The 19,574-nt window shown below is 36.4% G+C and overlaps 2 protein-coding genes across 2 annotated transcripts in view; both read right to left on the minus strand.

The window, feature by feature from the left end:
* Positions 1-15: 15 nt before the first annotated feature.
* Positions 16-10,599, minus strand: fam110a (family with sequence similarity 110 member A). Its single transcript, XM_051118119.1, has 3 exons — positions 10,394-10,599; positions 10,205-10,254; positions 16-2,586 (listed from the first exon to the last, which is right to left on the minus strand). Exon 3 carries the CDS (start codon positions 2,486-2,488, stop codon positions 1,217-1,219), a length of 1,272 nt encoding a protein of 423 aa, XP_050974076.1. The 5' UTR covers positions 2,489-2,586; positions 10,205-10,254; positions 10,394-10,599; the 3' UTR covers positions 16-1,216.
* A 5,128-nt stretch (positions 10,600-15,727) lies between these two features.
* Positions 15,728-19,574, minus strand: part of prickle3 (prickle homolog 3) — a 58,748-nt gene continuing 54,901 nt past the window's right edge. Inside the window, 1 exon segment of the mRNA XM_051118143.1 lies at positions 15,728-16,821. Coding sequence (XP_050974100.1) covers positions 16,385-16,821 — 437 coding nt within the window. The 3' untranslated portion in view covers positions 15,728-16,384.

Consider the following 19,574-nt stretch of genomic DNA (forward strand, 5'->3'; position numbering starts at 1 on the left):
GTGTGCATTATTTATCATTTAAACACTGCAAATGGCCAGTTTCATTTATAGTAGGTTGGACACAGAATTACATAGTTCTATTCAAGGTTGAAGAATCCTTTTTAGTTTGTCATGCTACAAGTTATTACAAGCAATTCAGCTATAGTCATGTCCACAGGAACCAAACCTTCTCAGCTTCTCTTTTGAGAAAGTCTAACCCATTAACTGGAGATTTAAAGAGATCCATTTTCATCACTTTGCCCTTGCACAAAAAACAAGGTTTTCCACAACTTTGATGGAAATGTACAGTAGCAATGTTAAAACCATGGTCTAAAAAAGTAACTACATCCCCCACAGTTTTCCTGGCCATAATAACAGGAAATGATGATTAAGTGAAAACAGAAAAAAAAAAAAAAAAAAAAAAAACTTGTGACCTTCAAATACTGTATTCTTTTAAATGCTATTTTTATGCCAGAGGAAACACCAGTTTTCACCCAACCCTAATTGAAGCAACTGTACTTGTTACAGACCAAACTGTTTCATACATTGACAAAACAGAAATGCTCTGGGGTAAAGTCATGTTTATTCCCATTCTTTAAGATCAGTTTGCTAAAACGGTGTATGGTGTACAACACTGGTTTTTGGTCTGCCATTTAATGACAAACCATACCCATACTAACACAGTGTACCATTGGACTCAATGTACCAAATACTAACGACATGTCAAAGTTTCAATCTCATAATGAAGATCTGAGGTGACTTAGTGGACCAATGAGTTTTAACACATCGGCAATCAATAAAAATATTCACATGTTTTTTTTTTTCATCACATGACAAGATGCAAGATATTAAAACAAGCATTAAAGCTTAGATCGGCATTAAAACAAATGATTTTTTTGGATGACATAAATAACTGTTCGTGCATCAGTTTTAAACATCTCCACCAAAACTCCTGCCATTGTTTAATTTCACTGGTGAAAAAGACAACAATGCAAAAAATACATTGTGTTTGAAAGCTTATTAGTGGTCACCATAACAGTGCAACCACACATGCTTAGCTATTGTTTGAGAACACAGTTGACCACCGAGCGTAAGCTGTCATATATGACATGCACGCAGATTCAACTAGTCAACTCTAAAGTATATGGATATTTGACAAAATACTGAATGGGAAAGTAAGCATTTTGTATTTGATTGCAGTCTGAATAGTGGTGGTTTGTTAGTCCCTTGTTGTCGGTTACATATTAGCCACTTTGGGACTCTCTTTGGCCTGGCGCATCCCATACAGCCACTTGATCACTCGAGCATTTCTCTCAATGACGGAAACACCGTAAGCAGGACGTTCATCTTTTGCTGCTTCTTCTTCCTCATCTTCAACCTCAGCCGAACGCTCGGATGCCGGGGCGCTGGCACTACGTAGACGTGAAACAGACACAATGTCAGAACCCGGTCTTGCTAACTCCTGTAAATCCGATGGGTCCAGGCCGCAATAATTAAAGAAGCGCTCAAGCTCTGCTCCAGCCCGTGAAAAGCAGTCGCTGACATCAGATTTTGAACGTGTCAGTGAAGGACGCTTCCTGGAGCTTGTTGAGGAGTGCTGAGTGATGGCTGGAGATGGCGGAGACTGGAAGTCATTCTTGGCTAGTGAAGATATGGAGTTTGGAGTAAGCGGGGTCGGTGAGGGACACGATAATGCTTCTGTGGTTGGTTTTATGGGAAGCGGTGGAGGTGGGCTAGTTGGGGATTTCGAGGAAGGTGAGGTTGACACGGCACAGTTTGGTGATTTAACAGCTCCTCGGGTCCCATTTGTTTGTGTGACATTGCGGAGCCTTTTGAAGTCAATTGGCTGCTGATTTGATGGTGTGTACGGTCTAAGCAAGCGCAGAAGTTGTATTGGGACCTGCGGCATGGTCTGTTGCACCGGTGGCCGGTTCTGTAGCTGTGGTCTACCGGCCATCCTCATCTGAGGTAACTGCGGCTTGACGTCAACTCTCCGCACCGTCATGGTGGGACATCCGCTCGCCCCTGAGGCCTCTACTGCAGCTTTTCCTTGACTTACTGAAGTCGACCCAACAGAAGGTTCTTCCACTGTTGGAGAGGCGGCCTTGCATAAATCTGTAGTATTAGAGTTGTTGGGTTGTGTAGAAATGACTGGAACGGTGGCATCGCTGACTCCATCAATCAACTTGCAAAGATGTTCCAGGATAAGAGGTGGCGTTTCAGACTTTGTAGGTCTTGCAGGGATCTTCCTTGAAGGCTGTTGAGCAGCTTGTCCACTCTGGCTATTGTTGGAGGGACAAATAACTGGTTGCTGCTTCTTCAAAGCCACCTGTTGGCTCTTGACATACTTGGCCTTGTCTGCTTCCAAACGTTCCACCGCACTTGGTTTGCGTATCCCTGGAGATGATTTGACTGGACAGCCGAGTTCTGGGTTGCGACTTGGTGGGGCAGGAGTTACAGCCAGCTTTATTATTCTCCGTGAAGATGGCTGGAGAGTGTCAGTTGACATCCTTGGCACTGGTTTGTTCAGAAGTAGATGAATGGGCTTGCAGGCAGAGTACACTTCCACATTAATGCATTGGAGACACTGGATTCATGTTTTAAGTCCTGGGGGAACAGAGATAATTATGATAAACAGACAATTGCAACTAGACATGATGATAGACAGTTTACTCCATATACACACTTTTAATGACTGCAATAGTAATTGTATTTTCATGAGTGGTGCTTGCCTGCGCAAGTCACCAACCACAATGTTAGGGCGTTGTTTGTGGGTGGTTGCCAGTGCACTGCAATGTGTGTTCGGTTTTTAGAATGTGGCTAGATTGTTGCTAAGTGTTGCTAAAGAAGATATTTTAAAGAATGTGGGTAACCAAACAGTTTTTCTGCACTCTAAAAAATGTTGGGTTACTCCTTTTATTTGTTTTTAACCCAAATGCTGGGTTCAGCCAGTTGCGTAATTGTATTGGGTTATTTTTAACACTTTTACCCAGGTGCTGGGTAGTTTTTTCTGCACTCTATTTTTTTTTTAAATTTTTTTTTTAACCCAAATGCTAGGTTCAGCTTGTTGGGTCACTTAATTGGGTTATTTTTAACATTTAACCCAGGTTCTGGGTAGTTTTTTTCTGCACTCTTAAAATGCTGGGTTATTTTTTTTAACCCAAATGCTGGGTTCAGCTCGTTGGGTCATTTTATTGGGATATTTTTAAATATTTTTACCCAGGTGTTGGGTAGTTATTCTGTAACTCAGCTGCTGGGTTGTTTTTACTATCAAAACAATTGATAAACCCCCTTACACACATACCCAGCGCTTGGTTAGTGTAACCCAATGTTGGGTAGTCTGTGCCAAACTGGGTAAAACCTCTTGTCCCCATGGTTCAAACAATGTACCCTGAAAGTGGTGCGATGTATCAGAATGATAATGCACCAATACACACGGCAACACTGGTGACAGAGTGGTTTGATGAACATAAAAGTGATGTTGAACATCTTCCATGGCCTGCACAGTCACCAGATCTGAATATTATTGAGCCACTTTGGGTTGTTTTGGAGCAGCAAATCTTCACCAGCATCACATAGTGACCTGCGAGAGGAATGGCTCATAATCCCTCTGGCTACTGTGCAGGACTTGTATTTGTCATTCCCAAGACGAAATGATGCTGCTTTCGCAACAAAAGGAGGCCCAACACCATAGTAATTGTGGTCTAAAACCAGGTGTTTCAGTTTCATTGTCCAACCCCTGTATTTCCGTTTTTTGTTTAATATACATCCCAACAAAGTCTGCTTGGAGTGCTAAACGAATTCACAACCAGGGCTGAAACACGACGCTACATTGCTGTTATATGTAACAAAGTTTCCGTGGGCTCTACTGACCTCAATAAGAGTGCTATTGATCGTGTGCCATTGTTGCAGCTGTGGTTGCGCTATGCGTTTGATGGGTGGAAACTTAAATGTCGGTCAGACAAGATGGCATGAGGTGAAGCTGTTTTTGCTGTAACTTTTCAAACATGAATATAAGATACATCATGAATACAAGTCTTTTAATAAACTGGAACAGCCTACTGATAATAGTTTTCATCCCTTAGATTCCCATTGGCTGCTCTTGCTCCTGCTGTCATGTCTTAAAACCTTGTTTTTGAAGATCTTTGTAAGACTTTGTAAAAGACTGACTTGACATTGAATAAAAATATTGTCTATGAACTATTTTTGTCCAGTATATATATAAAAACACTTTAGAGTGCACTTTTATTTAAAATGTAAAACCTTTAATAGGATGTCAAAAAACAACCCAGCAAATGGGTCAAAATAACCCAGCATGTGTTCCATCTAATATTTACACAAATAACCTAATAATGGTTGGTTTTAACCCAGCATTTTTTAGAGTACACATTCTTCAAAATATATTATTTTATGTTCAACAGGAAAAAAGGAAATTTATATGGCTTTAGAACAGTTTAAGGTTGGTTTAATGATGACAGAATTTTCATTTTGAGTGAACTATCCCTTTGTCTGATCTTGTGCGTCACATTTTTGGGGTCCAAATGCTCCTTCAGATCACAAAAGCAAATAACAGTACTAATGTTGTGCTGTAATAATACTGAAAAATCGTAGTCTTAAGCTTTTTATCTCAGTAGTGAAATATTATTTAGCCAGACAGTGATTGTTTTTTTAAAATCATTCATGAAAATATTGGTTTCTCGGATGCTTAAAGAATGTTGTGTACACTGTTTTTAAACTCTTAGGGCCTATTTACACCTGGTCATGTGTTTTTTCTGATCGTTTCCATTTACACATGGCCATATGAATGTGTCATCGCAAAATGGATATAAATCCAATCTTCAATTCCTGAGCTTCACGTCATTGAAAGCAAAAGATAAGTGCTGCATTTTATTCATTATCAGCTAATTTCAAGGCCAAAGACTGCAACAGGAGAGAGTACGGCATCAGCACTGGAAAGATAGGTAGTCTCGTGACTTTTAATGAAGATGATTGTGTGCTGAGCATCTTCAACTTACTTTGTTTAATTTGTGTGATTCCTGAAGAGACATTCAGCTACTCATCCGCGGTGATGCTTGTTGCATAAGTGCTGACTTATCTGACTATAACATGCCATATAGCCTATAAAACACTTTCACAAGTTTATTTTAATATTTTGGGAGGAGTAAAATTTGCATATGTGGTTTCAACAACCAGATGCATTTACACTTGTCCAGTTTTGTCTGGAATGCGGCCCAGACAAACTCCTGAAGTGATTTGAGTAATCGGATTTAAATGCATCTCGAAAGTGTTTCGGAAAGGCATTTACCCCTGGTCTTTTCACAATTGGATAGCTATCCGATCAGAGAAAGCAAAAGAAGTGACCAGGTGTAAACATGCTCTTAGATTAAAGGTGTGCAATATATGAATAGTGGTCATAAACAGCTGTTGAGATACTAATGTCACTTGAAACTGACTTAAGTTTTAAACCCAGACACAGTATTTATTACATCACATGCTGATAAGCATTTCACATGTCACAAGTAGATAAGCACGTTTCCAGCATATGGCTGGCAAGTAACAGCACCAGTAGGATTCCAATAGAACACCATTTAGTGTGGTATGATTGTAAACTGTTTCACACACTGATTTCAGAGCATGGCTCACTAACCATACTTAGGGCAGGAGAACTGTGGTGGAAGTTTGGTGGATTACGAGTGGTCACATCAATTCAAATTCTGATTTTGCAGCAACCACAATGTCAACCAGTTTAAATCACTACAAACCAGTGGTTTTAATGCATGAACTGTGTTCCAATTGAGATCCTTTCATCCCTTTCATTTAATTCATAAGTTAACACTGCATATTACATGGTTTCTTTTTTTCTGCAGTTGAAGAAAGTAGGCTATAGCCTACATTTATGTCAGATCTATCTATAGACTACAGGCTAATTCAAATCTTTCTTAACCTTTAACTTCATAAAATTTCTTAAAACTTCATAACAAATACGATAGGCTAATGAATGTTCATCATAAGGAATATACAAACATTCTTCAAAACGAATACTTCATTAAAAATCATAAATCACAATTCATGAATATGACAAAGAAAAAATATATACATATACCACAAACCACAGTGAGCTCCCGCCCCACCAACACTGGTGCTATTATTTGAAACGCCGGTGCTTTTAGATATTGAAACGTTAAGGTTTGTTGTAATTTTCTTAGTTTGCTCTTAATATAAGAGAAAACATCAGCTTTCCGTCTATGTCGGTATTCCTAATGTCACAGCAATGTGTCTTGAATATGTTTGCATTAAGTTCGATGCTTCTCTTTCTGAATTATTAAAGGTATAATCACTTTACAAAACTGAACTATTTTAATTGCTAAAACGGTATTATAAGCTGTTTTGGGAGAAGGAGAAAGAGACCCACAGAAAGGAGCACTAACTGCACAGTAGTATTGTGTCAGAAATGTGGGTATATTTGTGTTGAATTGTATTATATTATTAATGTAGACAAGTATTAGATGTATTGAAGGAGGAGTAATGGAATAATATTACAGTATTTTTGTTTGTTTGTTTTTTATGATTTTGATAATGAACATAAATCTACATCTGCATCCTAACTCAAGCTACTATCAAATGAGACAAATGTTTATTATTATTATTATTATAAAAAATTATTATTATTATTATTATTATTATTATAATTATTATCATCATCATCATCATCATCATCAGGTAACAAACTTGTTTATTGATTTGAAACAGTATTACTCAACTTGCAAAACTAAGAAATTATTTTTTGTATTATGATATTTATTTTGTTAAGGAAAAATGAAAATTGAAGAATTCAAAAAACATGAACTGTTTGTCATGTTCTGACCATAAAGAATATTTTAAAGCCACAATTAATGTCTGGTTTTTATAACTGTCACATTGTAGCAGAAATCTGCCTTTAAACTTGAAAGAACTAAAAATGTGACATTTTTCGTGATAATCACTAATTTCATTATCATTATAATTTTAAATTTCATATCGACTGATATGAAAAAAACTATGATAATTTTTTGGCCATCTCGCACAGCGTATGTTATGAACTGCCTTTATTTTTTTATTTTGTACTGTTCTCTGAGGTCCACTAATAATGTTATTAAGATTTTTACATGAAAAAACAATATAGGCGGCACAGCATTGCCTTTTAGTTTCAATCTTTTTGAAAATCCCACGTCGAATTATATGTGTGAATTGCTGAGCGGGGCTAAAGAGGCAGTGATGTTGATCTGCGGAGGCGGTGCTTATCTATCCATTACATCATACGCAGAAACATTCCAAAAGCTGCCATTTTGGCAGACTGCCTTTAATATAAGTTGTTTTTAGACTAACAACAAAGTTTGGATGTTTTTATAGTACAATGACCTCTTATATGTCAAACAATCAAGGGGATTTTGGTTTCTCAGTTCATGACTCCTTTAAATTCATGTCTCGCACACTTTAATGTCCTTTGAATGATACGTATGAGTCCGTATCACTGTAGGGTGTCTTTTGGTGTTCTGTACATAACTCATTCACCATGATAACATAAAAATGACTGTGAAAGGGTGTGTTATATTAGGCTAGGATTTAATATTCATAACAAAAGCATGACTTGACTCTTTAAATACATTTTCTATTTTTTTTTTTTTTTTAAGTTTTGTGTATGAGGATGCGTGTTATTTTACTATGTCCCATGCACTGCTTATTAAATTTGAATGAGAGTAGAAAATCGTCAAATCGTAAAATTTTAAAACTTTGCTCTCCTATAAATATTTTGTTAAATAAGAGATTTCTCAGTTTGAGTGTATTGATCTGTTAGTAATACAAATGGTATTTTGATTTAATAAAAAAGAAGAGTTTGTCCATGTCCCTTGAATGATTTAAGAAAAGGCCGTCCCCTTTAGTGACATTTGGACAACAGTTTATTTAGTCTCTTCAGTGGTGGGAATTTCAGCGGCTGAGCTGAGTAAGTTGGTGACTTTTAAATTGACAAATTTTCTTCGTATGAGTTTGCTTACTTGCTTTTCCTAAGCTTAACATGTCCACCCTGTCGGCATAAAATTTGCTGAAAGTGATTAGAATACAGTGTTCTTGAAATATGCAGGTTTAAATATATCAAATTCTCTTTAACAACCAGACTAACTATTTAGCTAGTCACAGTTTGTTGTAAGCTAATATGCTAATTGATGCTCAAAATGTCCAACTTGTCGATAGGGTGGACATACACATGACAGGGTGGACTTTTGTAGCTAATACTGATAAAAGCTAAAATGAAATGTGATTGAGAATGTAATAAATAATAAAATTGTCATGCGTCCACCCCGTCATGTACTGGTCCACCCTGTCATATTGATATTTTAAAATAATATTTAAAATAATATCTCAATCATTTCTGTATAATCCAGTGTGTTCAATAGCTGGGTGTGGGGGCAATAACATGCAAACAAAAAACTGCATCCAAATATCACAGTTTTCTACAAATAAGAAAGAAATTGTATTTCTTTAAAAATATGTTTACATAAAATCTTTTATGCAGTTATAATTTGAAAGCAAACAAATAACCCTGTTTATGAAAGCGACATTATACCTTCATTTGCATCTTAATATTGCATTTATCATTCGCATCAAATCATTTGCATGTTAATATTGCAATGAAAACGTATTTAACAGTAATATATATGTCCATGACAGGGTGGACATATCTCATGGGTTATGCTTCGAAATAATGGCCCATAATTATCTAAAAAAAATGCGTGGGAGCTCAGCTAATATGTTTCTATAGTACTTGAGTGTCCACTTCTCAGGCACTCATGGTCAAATAGAACAAATGCCTAAAGTAATGAGAGGTGCATACAAAATGTGCAGAGCGGGAGGTCGCGAGGACAGAAAATGAGCAGTGCTTTATAGTGTATATCAGGGGTGCTCAACCCTGTTCCTGGAGATCGACTTTCCTGCAGAGTTCAGCTCCAACCCTGACCAAACACACCTGAACCAGCTAATTAGGATCTCAAGGAGCACTTGATAATTACAGACAGGTGTGTTTGATTAGGGTTGGAACTAAACTCTGCAGGAAAGTCGATCTCCAGGTGTATTGATTACAATTTGTATAACTACAGTTTTACTTTAAATGCCATCTGTGGTAAGTCCATGGTAAATTTGTGGTAAACATGGTTTTTACATGTAGTAAAACCATGGTTAATTTTTGTAAGGGTATGGCTAAGGTCTTTCCTTAAGCAAGTCTATGGGATTTTCTTTTATCAGTTTTATCGTCTGCTATTTAAAATGACTTTAACTGCTTACAAAATCGATCGCAAAACTCTCAAATGTGAGCTTTCATGGCTGTAACACAAATGGTTACACTTCCATATAAACACTTTTTATAGGGGCTATAGGTTTGTTCCTGTCCTTAAGTATGAGCATTAACAATTGTGATGCTTGCTTTAGCAAACACCACTAATGAGCTCTTTGTTGATGTAGGATGGCTTGAAGCCATTATGAAGCCATTATCACAAGTCTCCATTAGCAGTGGCTAAAAGGATACCACTTTCTACTTGCATGTTGATGGAACTAACGTTCACTTAATTGATTTTTAAAGAAATTATTAATTGAACACTTCCTAAAATAACTGTAAATCACACCGAAAGCCTATTTCACTGCCCTTCCATTTAGCAAACCAACATAACTGATATGAAAGTATTTGTCCAAGATTGTGAAAATCACATGCCCACCTAGGAATGTGACTTCAACCAGAAGTCACTGGTTAACCTGAGGGACTTTTTGATATATCAAACTGGATTTCTGGCCAATGTTGTTAATAAATGACAGCTGTGCTGCTTTTATCAATGGAAAGGTACTTTCACTTAAGAGGAAACGTACTGCCAATAACATACCAGCTCACTGTTTAAGTGTTTATCATTCCTTTAATGTAACAGCCAGCACTGCGCCTAAGGTTAAAGTGCACAGTGTAGTCTATCCTTTCCCGTCTCTTACGATCCGTATATTATTCCATCTTTTCATCCTCTCTGCTCTCCCATTGTCTCCATCAGTCAGTCAGCCTTTCTGACCTCACTCTTCATTTATCTATATTTCTAAATACTTGTTTTAAACACAACAGCAAGGTTAGAAGATCAAGTAAATATGAAATCAATCCCTTAAGGCAAGAAAAAAAACAAGGTCAACACAAATAAACAGAACACAGGATTTCACTTATAGATTCCAGGGACAGGATACGGCATGTCTCTACATGATCCAGGCTAATGTCTAGAACCAAAACAACAGTTACCGCGAATTAGAACGAGACAAAAGTAGATAACAGAGTGTAGTAAACTATATGTTAGTCACACTGTTTAAAATCACACCGAGACATACACAGACAGAGTACGCACACGACCAAACATACCTGTGACTTTTTCAGGAAACTCAACAGCGCTGGTTTTCCCTCTAATCTCTAAAGTTTAATTCAGGTAGGACAGAGACTGAATTCATTCAGTAATGTCTTTTGTGTGTCAGAGAGCAGAAAGAAAGCAAGGCAGATGGTGCACGCGTGTGTTTGTGTTGAGGAGAAAGTAAAACTTGCCAGACTGGTTTGACTCTTCTCAAACACTCCTCCTGCGCTTTTTTCTTGTCCCGTCCAATCAGAAACTCATTCACGCTCCAGGAAGTATGTCCCGTATGCCCTTTGAGTCACCTGATCACTGAAAGAAAAAAAAGCAACCTTTGCCTTGAGAATATTCTTATGCCACCTTTTGTCTGGAATCTCTAAGTGACGCTGTATGTAGAGAAAAGACATTTGACATCAAATTAGTTGCTAGTCAATTATTTTGAGAAGACAATATATTGTCTAAATCTTGGAATTCTTATACAGTGTAGGTATTTCTGATTTGTAGTGTTATTTACAAACTTTAAAATTGCATGATAAAAACAGGATATGAGTGTAATAATTGTTTCTTAGTGCCTTAAAAGATTATGGGAACACTTTACAATAAGGCATCATTTGTAAACATTAGGTGGTCACACTTTATTTTAAGGTTCAGTTCTCGCTATTAACAAACCATTAACTGTGGCTTTTGCCAAAATAGACTCCACTTCCAGAACAACAATTTACAGATAATGACCCCCTTGTCATCCATGTTCATGTCTTTCTTTCTTCAGTTGTAAAGAAATTGTTTTTTGAGAAAAACATTTCAGCATTTTTCTCCATATAATGGACTGATATGGTGCCCCAAGTTTGAACTTCCAAAATGCAGTTTGAATGCAGCTTCAAATGATCCCATTGTGGTTGTAAATGATCCCAGCCGAGGAAGAAGGGTCTTATCTAGCGAAACGATTGGTTATTTTCATTAAATTCAATTTAAATACTTTTTAATGTCAAACGCTCATCTTGTCTTACTCTCCCTGAACTCTGTGTTTTCTGACTCAAGACAAAACTCCAATCGTATTTTCTCCCTCAACTTCAAAAATCATTTCAAAATCATCCTACATCGCTGCAGAAGTACTGACACAGTCTTTGCAAAGTGGAAATGCAAAGAAGATCAAACACCCTTAACAAAAAAGGTAAAACAGCGATATAGGACGACTTTGAAGTTGAGGGAGAACATGAGATGGGAGTTTTTCGACATACACTAACTGACATGAACCGGAATACACAGAGTTCATGGAGAGCAAGACAAGACAAATGTTTGATGTTAAGAAGTATATAAATTGGGTAACACTTAGTTACATTTTACAGTTTCTTAACTAGTTGCTTATTAGCATGCATATTACTAGAATATTAGCCATTTATTAGTACTAATTAAGCACATATTAACGCCTTTTTCTACATGAACTTATTCTACATCCCTAATCCTACCCAATACCTGAACTTAACAACTAACTTACTAACTATTAATAAGCTGCAAATTAGTAATTTATTGAGGGAAAAATCGTAGTTACTAGTGAATAAGTGTACCATATTCTAAAGTGTTATCATAAATTGTGTTATTTTTATTAAAATAATAACCAATCGTTTCGCTAGATAAGACCCTTCTTCCTCGACTGGGATCATTACAACCGCGTTTGTGATCGTTTGAAGCTGCATTTAAACTGCATTTTGGAAGTTCACCATATCAGTCTATTATATGGAGAAAAATGCAGAAATGTTTTCCTCAAAAAAAAAAAAAAAAAACAATTTCTTTAAGACTGAAGAAAGAAAGACATGAACATCTTGGATGACAAGGGGGTGAGTACATTATTTGTAAATTGTTGTTCTGGAAGTGGACTTCTCCTTTAACAGTTAGTCAGGTAGTTGTTATTGGGTGGGATTAAGGATGTAGAATATGGTCGTGCAGAATAAAACGTTAATATGTACATAACAAGTTCTAATAAACAGACAATATGCTAGTAATATGCATGCTAAAAAGCAACTAGTTAACAGTGAGAATCAGACCTTAAAATAAATGTGTTAACTAACAAATGAACAATGAAGAAACTTTTATTACACTATTTTTTAATCTATGCCAGGGGTGGCGAACCTCGGTCCTGGAGAGCCTCCGCCCTGCAGTTTTGCTTCAACCCTAATCAAACACACCTGAACAAGCTAATCAAGGTCTGAAGGGTTACTAGGAAGCTATAGACAGGTGAGTTTTATTAGGGTTGGAGCTAAACTCTGCAGGGCTGCGGCTCTCCAGGACTGGAGTTCGCCACCCCTGATCTATGCTAATCTTAGTTAATAAAAGTCGTTCATTGTTTGTTCATGTTAGTTCACAGTACATTAACTAATGTTAACAAACACAACTTCGTAAATACTAAAAATTAACATTAACTAAGGTTAATAATTGCTGGAGAAGTATTGTTCATTCTTAGTTAATATTAACTAATGTAGTTAACTAATGTTAACTAATTAACCTTATGTTACCAAAATTACTTTAAATACATTAAAAAAGAATGTAATGTGTAGGTTCAAGTGTTTTATTTTTCTCAATCAAAAAGATAACTTTTTAAAGTTTCTAAAAATTATATTAACCCAAAAATCATTTTGACAAGAATATAAAACCATCACCGTTGTTTATAAAAATACATACAATCCTTTGATCTTTTTTTTTCTTCAAAACACAAAGTGAAAGTCACGTGTCTTTATTTAAACTCTCATTTACACACAGAGAGGTTTGAAATGCCAATATTTACATATAATACAGTTGATGAGAAGATAAAGATGATATTTTCCCATATTCTGTTATATGGCGGCCTGCAGTAGACTTTTGACTTTCTGTTTCTAGTACACACTCGAATACAATAACTCCACAACACTGTGTTTGCATTTCAATAAGTTTCGCATAGTAAAACCTTAAACAAGTGCAAATTACACAGCCCTCTCCAAACCAGTCAAACAAGCAACAGCTGTTTACCTGTGAAAGTAGTTTGTTTTAGATTTAGCATATAACAATTTAACTTGTTCTATGGCTTTAGTAGATGTGGAACTTAAGTGACTGATATAACCAGTGTTGGGGGTGTAACATTACAAGTAACTCAAGTTACTTAGTAATCACATTCCTTTTTTTAAGTAACTAGTAAAGTAACACATTACTTTTTAATTTACAAGAAAATATGCAAGCTACTTTTTTAAATAAGTAAGGCCGGTTACTTTGTTTTCCCATTTTATTGACTGACAGCTCTCCATGCTGAGAGAAATCGGGAATAAGTGCAGATGTGTTGTGTGCACTGTGTGAACATGATGTTACTGTAGTTCTAGACTAAATGTGAACATGCATTTACTCATCTCACTTGCACAAAACAATTCAGTATTCCTCAAAATGAATCAAAACAGTGAGATGCAAACTCAGAATATGACGTAAACCTGCAATAATGAAATTATTTCCTTCAGCCTAAGGCTTATTTGTTTCACTTTGTGTAAAAGGGCTTTTAGATTTGCCAAAAATATAACTTTTTTTTAAATTAAAAACAAACAAGCAACCAAGCCCAGGCAAGATGTGAAAAAGTGACGCAAAAGTAAAGTAACACATTACTTTCCATAAAAAGTAAGTGATTTGATTATATACTTATTAGGGAGTAATGCAATATTGTAATGCATTACTTTAAAAGTAACTTTCCCCAACACTGAATATATATATAAAAAACACTAATTTCTATGATTTTTAACTGGTTTTGCTGAATAACGGGAATGATCTCTCATTAGCACACAGGCTGTGTGAATAGCATGCAACCACTGTATACTGTTCATACAATAAATATGTTCCTTATGCATGGGATATTTGTCATACATAGACATAATTTGTCAAAATGTTCATTTTTTAGTAGGGTAAACACTGGGTAATTCATCCCACGTTGCACTGTGCTTGATTTGACCACACACTTTCAATGTAATTGCACATCTGTGATTTTTAACAACTTGTTCATTATTTGACTTCCAAAAGACATTTTTACAAATTCAGATAAAAACATAAGATGACCATTTTTGAGGTCATGTGACAACAAAGTAGCACATTACTGATGAGTATGCTTATATTCCAGTTTAAACACATTTACCTCGGCTTTCATTCCAGGTTTGTTTACACCAAGACATATTTGTCGCAAAAATCTGGTGCGATAAACAATTTAATTTGCATCTGTTCAGACTGACACAATTTTTTTGTACACATAAGTGTTTTAATTTCTATTTTGCACTGCGAATAAAGCTGGCCAACCAGTAACATTGACACTTTTGTCACATGCACAAAGTCGCTGCTGTCACATTAGCAAAAACTTTTTGTGAGCAACAGTGAGTAGCAGAGGAAGAATCCAGAAGCGGCAATCTTGTCTAAGCATTTGGTGTTGTTTCATAAACACCATAATAAATACAAAAATCTGGACTGCTGTTAGAAAACATGTCAATACTGTTTTGATTTGCTTTCTTTGCGACAAGCGAATGTCAACGGAACAGAACGGTAACGGAAAGTTGAATTTTTTTTGTGCTGGAGTAATTCAGCTTTTCTGTAAGTGCCACATACTGAGTGAAATTGTATTTCATTAATTCGTCTACCCTACTGTTCGAAACTATGAAAGCCCGTTTCCACCACTGAATAAAAAGGTAACTGTGATTATTTATCTCACAATTCTGCCTTTTTTCCTCAGAATTATGAGGTAAGTCACAATTGCGAGTTATAAACTCAAGATTGCAGGATATAAACTCGCAATTAAGAGAAATAAAGATATAAATTTGCAATACTGATTTTTTTTTTCTTGCAATTGCAAGTTTATATCGAGTTTTTTTCTTACTTCTTTTCTCGCAATTCAGATTTTTTGCTCACATTTGCAAGTGTCACAATTCTAACTTTTTTTCTCCCAATTCTTTTTCTTACTTTTTTTCTCCCAATTCTGTTTTTTTTTTTTCTTGCAATTCAGATTTTTTTCTCACAATTTCAAGTTTGTCACAATTCAAACTTTTTTCTCACAATTCTGATTTTTTTTTCTCACAATTGCAAGTTTATGTCACAATTCTAACTTTTTTTCTCCCAGTTCTGCTTTTTTCTTACTTTTTTTTCTTGCAATTCAGATTATTTTCTCACAATTGCAAGTTTGTCACAATTCTAACTTTTTCCTCCCGATTCTGAGTTTTTTCCTATTTTTTCTCCCAATTCTGTTTTTTTCTTACTTTTTTTCTCGCAATTCAGATTTTTTTCTCACAATTGCAAGTTCATATGCCACAATTCTAACTTTTTTTCTCCCAATTCTTTTTTTTTCCCAATTCTTGTTTTTTTTTTTTCCTCCCAATTCTGATTTTTATCTCGTTTTTTCACAATTGCAATTTTATATGCCACAGTTCTATTATTATTATTATTATTTTTTATATATATCTCACAATTCTGGCTTTACAAGAGATTGTGTCTTTGTAACTTGCAAAACAAAAGTCACAATTGTGAGATCAGAATAGTCAGAAGTCAGAATAGTGAGAGAAAGCATCAGAATTACCTTTTTAATTTTAATTCAGTGGTGGAAACAAGCTTCCATATTGAACAAATGAACTGCATGCCAAAATTGGAGTGAATTTTGTGCTGAATATTTGTGATGAGAAACAGGCCTTTAACTGTAAATAAATGTAAAATGAAATTAGTTCACCTAGTTCTCTCGTATAAATTTAGAAACTGTAGTTCTACTTATCCTACAACAACCAAAATTTGGATTAGAAATGTTCCTTGGCCCGAATAATAACGCCAGTAGATTTGACTACGCACCCTGATACTGAAACTGATATTGGATAATATGTCATCACCTAAAAATACTGTTACACAGATGCACAGACTGTAAGATAGTTTCTATTTTTATCATACAACATGTCACTCATAAACTTTGTTCTTGACTGAGCAGCTTGTTGGTTCAGAGTCTCGACTGCATTCTTTAACATATATACGTCTTAGTCTCAGGACAGTATGCAGTTCTTGTCCTTGTCCTTGTCCTTGTCTTTTCTACTGAGACTCTGTGTCCTTCTTCTCCTAAAGCTTCCTCTGCGGCTCTTGTCCTCGTCCTCTCTGTGTGCTTCTGCTGCTCTCTCTCCACCCGTCAGCTGCGGCGGCAGAGGAATGCGCTGGCCCAGAAAGAAGCCTTCCTCCTCGGAGTCCGAGGAAGAGGAGCAGGTGGAACAGGAGTCTTCGTGGCGGTAGCGGGTGGAGTGCAGCGTAAGGCTGCCGGTCCTGCTGCCGTCCAGGACGCTGTTGGACCGCCTGCGGTCCTCTACCCTGGAGTCCAGGGTTTCCAGACGAGGCCTGTCACTTCGTGAACCTCGGGCGCGTCTGAGCCGCTTCTCCGTGGGGTGGTGGCCACCGCTTCCTCGACGGAAACTGCGGTGGTATGAGCCATCTGAAAGAAAACATGGTTGAGTTAGATTACAACTGATGTAAAGTCATAACGCTTTACTATAACCTGGTGTGAATAGCTCACCCGAAATAAGAGTGTGTCATTTACTCAGCCTTACTGCGGTTTACTTTCGTGGGAGCGGCAGCGATGTTTGATTCATGAACAAAGTCTAATCTTTTCTGTGAATCTGCTAATCCACTTCACAAAACCAGGGTGAGTGATCATGAAACGTGCTGATCCAGTTCACTCTAGATTGTCAGCGAATAATGACCTCAACATTAAGATATATAGACCTTTTTAATCATTTTTTAAAGCTTGACAATTAGGGCTGCACGATAAATCGTATTTTAATCGTAATCAGTTTCTGCTTCTCACGACACAAGCGTAATTATCTGCAATATCTTCCCACTGGTTATTTATCCTGAAAATGTTTCATTCATTTAGCATTTGCATTGGTAACAAGCCTCTGCAAGCTTTCGTGGTCACGGTTGCCAGATGTCAAGAATTTAAATCCCCCTAACAGAGCTTTTCTCCTAAATCAAAACATTTTCTGCACAGTGTTTTATTTAATCGTCCCAACTTGGCAACCATGTGTAACCACTCTCCACTGAGATATTTCACTCATATATAAGTGTCATACAGCCTATTTTCTTTTACATGTCATTTGCACTGTTTGCTGTGACTGAATCTGCAAGCACACAGTGGCATTCTCTTAATTCGTGCTTACGTAAATGTGTAATAATTCTGAGGAAATGTACAAAAAAAAAATTGTGATTGATTAATAACCATGATTATACGTTTTGAGTAAACTAACTGTGATTAATAGTTTACCCCTATAGTGCAGCCCTAGTCCTGGTTTACTCAATATACTGAAAATCTGTGAGAATATTCCTCAAAAGTTCACCTTTTACATTCCACAGTCATACATGTTTGTAAGGTGAGTGAATGCTGACAGAATTCGCACTGTTTGGGTGAACTATACCCTGAAGCAATCATGACATGATAAACTCCTTGAATTTCTTGTTTTTGCTCCCTGGTTTCAGTCTGGCCTCATTACTATTGAATCCATGTGTCCAAAAACAGGAAACACTTAAATGTGTGACTAAAACTGCATCAGGTACAGACTTGAAACACCAACAGCTTTTTTGAAATGATGTTAGACGAAAAACGTCTTTCCTTAAACAACGTATGACTTGATCAGGGGTGGCGAACTCCGGTCCTGGAGATCCGAGTTTAGCTCCAACCCTAATAAAAACTCACCCGTCTGTAGCCTTCTAGTAACCCTTCAGACCTTGATTAGCTTGTTCAGGTGTGTTTGATTAGGGTTGAAGCAAAACTATGCAGGGCTGCGGCTCTCCAGGACCGACGTTCCCCACCCCTGGACTTGATAATCACGGTTTGATGAGACTGTACAGCTGCATTGGTTATTTTAATATTATGTTCTGTTGAATTAATCATTAGTTTTTTGTGAATTCACAAACCCTGTGCAGTTTCCTCACAAACCACCGTTTGGGAAACCCAGTCTTTAAGCATTTGCAACATAACCTCATCATCCTCCAAGGGGCGCTTGGGAGCTCAGTAGGTATTTTATTTATATTTTTTTAAGACATTTGTTGCACTTTCCATAGATAAATAGGGTAGAAAATATTACACCATTTTGTTTGGTATGAAAAATGAAATGGGTATGAATTTTTGTTCGTTTCTAACAAATGTGAAAGATGATGCTAAACCACCTATTTAAATATAATATTAAATGTAATTTATTCCTGTGATCAAAATCTGTATTTTCAGCATCATGACGCCAGTCTTCAGTGTCACATGATCCTTCAGAAATCATTTTGTAGCCCTATTTGGACGGTAATTGTTTCTCATGGCGACATAAGTGATTTTCACCATTTACAGGGGGTAGTTGGTGATTTAATTGCTGTCTGAATCCAGGATGTCTGTGTTTTTCCCTCACCACCCTCGTAAAAATCCCCGGCCGAATTACCTACTGTTTTTTGACAAATGCACCAAAGTTGTGCGGTAATTTAACTGCCGTCCAAATCCACATCTCTGAGTTTATGAGAATAAATTGATTTAAAATTCAATGTTTAGTACTTTTTTGACTACTGCCGAACACCGTACATTAACTGTTGTACTTTGCTGTAATTTGCATGCATATTTATTACTGAAATGCTAGAAAGTGTTTAAAAGAACAATACTTCATAACTGCTCCATTACAGCGAGAAGAAAAGCATGTAAACATTTAAAATGGGTTTTTACTATGGTATGCAATGCAACCAGTGTTGCCAAGTCCCAGGTTTCCTGTGGAATTGGGCTATTTTAACACTATTTCCGCGGGTTGTTTTTGATGTCCGCAGGTTGAATCAACCCCAATAACGTCATATTTAGCTCCTGAAATACGAATTTACCAGGGGAACGCTGACAAAAAAACATGTATTTTATGTATTTTTGTGGACTAGTTCTGAGAGCAATTGGGCGGGTTTTGTTGTGAAAATTATAGCGTGTCTATCTTCCTATTTTTAAACAGGAGATTTAAATAATCAAATAATAAATGGGATTACATGTTATAAAATATGCTTGGAATAATAAGAATATGTTTTACATAATAATAATAATAATAATAAGTATTTTAAAAACATTTTACACAATAAGAATACATTTGTAAATATAATTAATTTCAGTTATGTGACTGGCCATGTGAGCAGCATGTTCCCGGGTTCGTAGGATCATAGAACTGGCTTTTCCACTGT

This window comes from Labeo rohita, chromosome 8, assembly GCF_022985175.1.
Source record: "Labeo rohita strain BAU-BD-2019 chromosome 8, IGBB_LRoh.1.0, whole genome shotgun sequence".
NCBI lineage: Eukaryota > Metazoa > Chordata > Actinopteri > Cypriniformes > Cyprinidae > Labeo > Labeo rohita.

Coding starts and splice junctions, on each gene's coding strand:
- fam110a (XM_051118119.1), bottom strand. CDS start 2,488: ATGTCAACTGACACTCTCCAGCCATCTTCACGGAGAATAATAAAGCTG.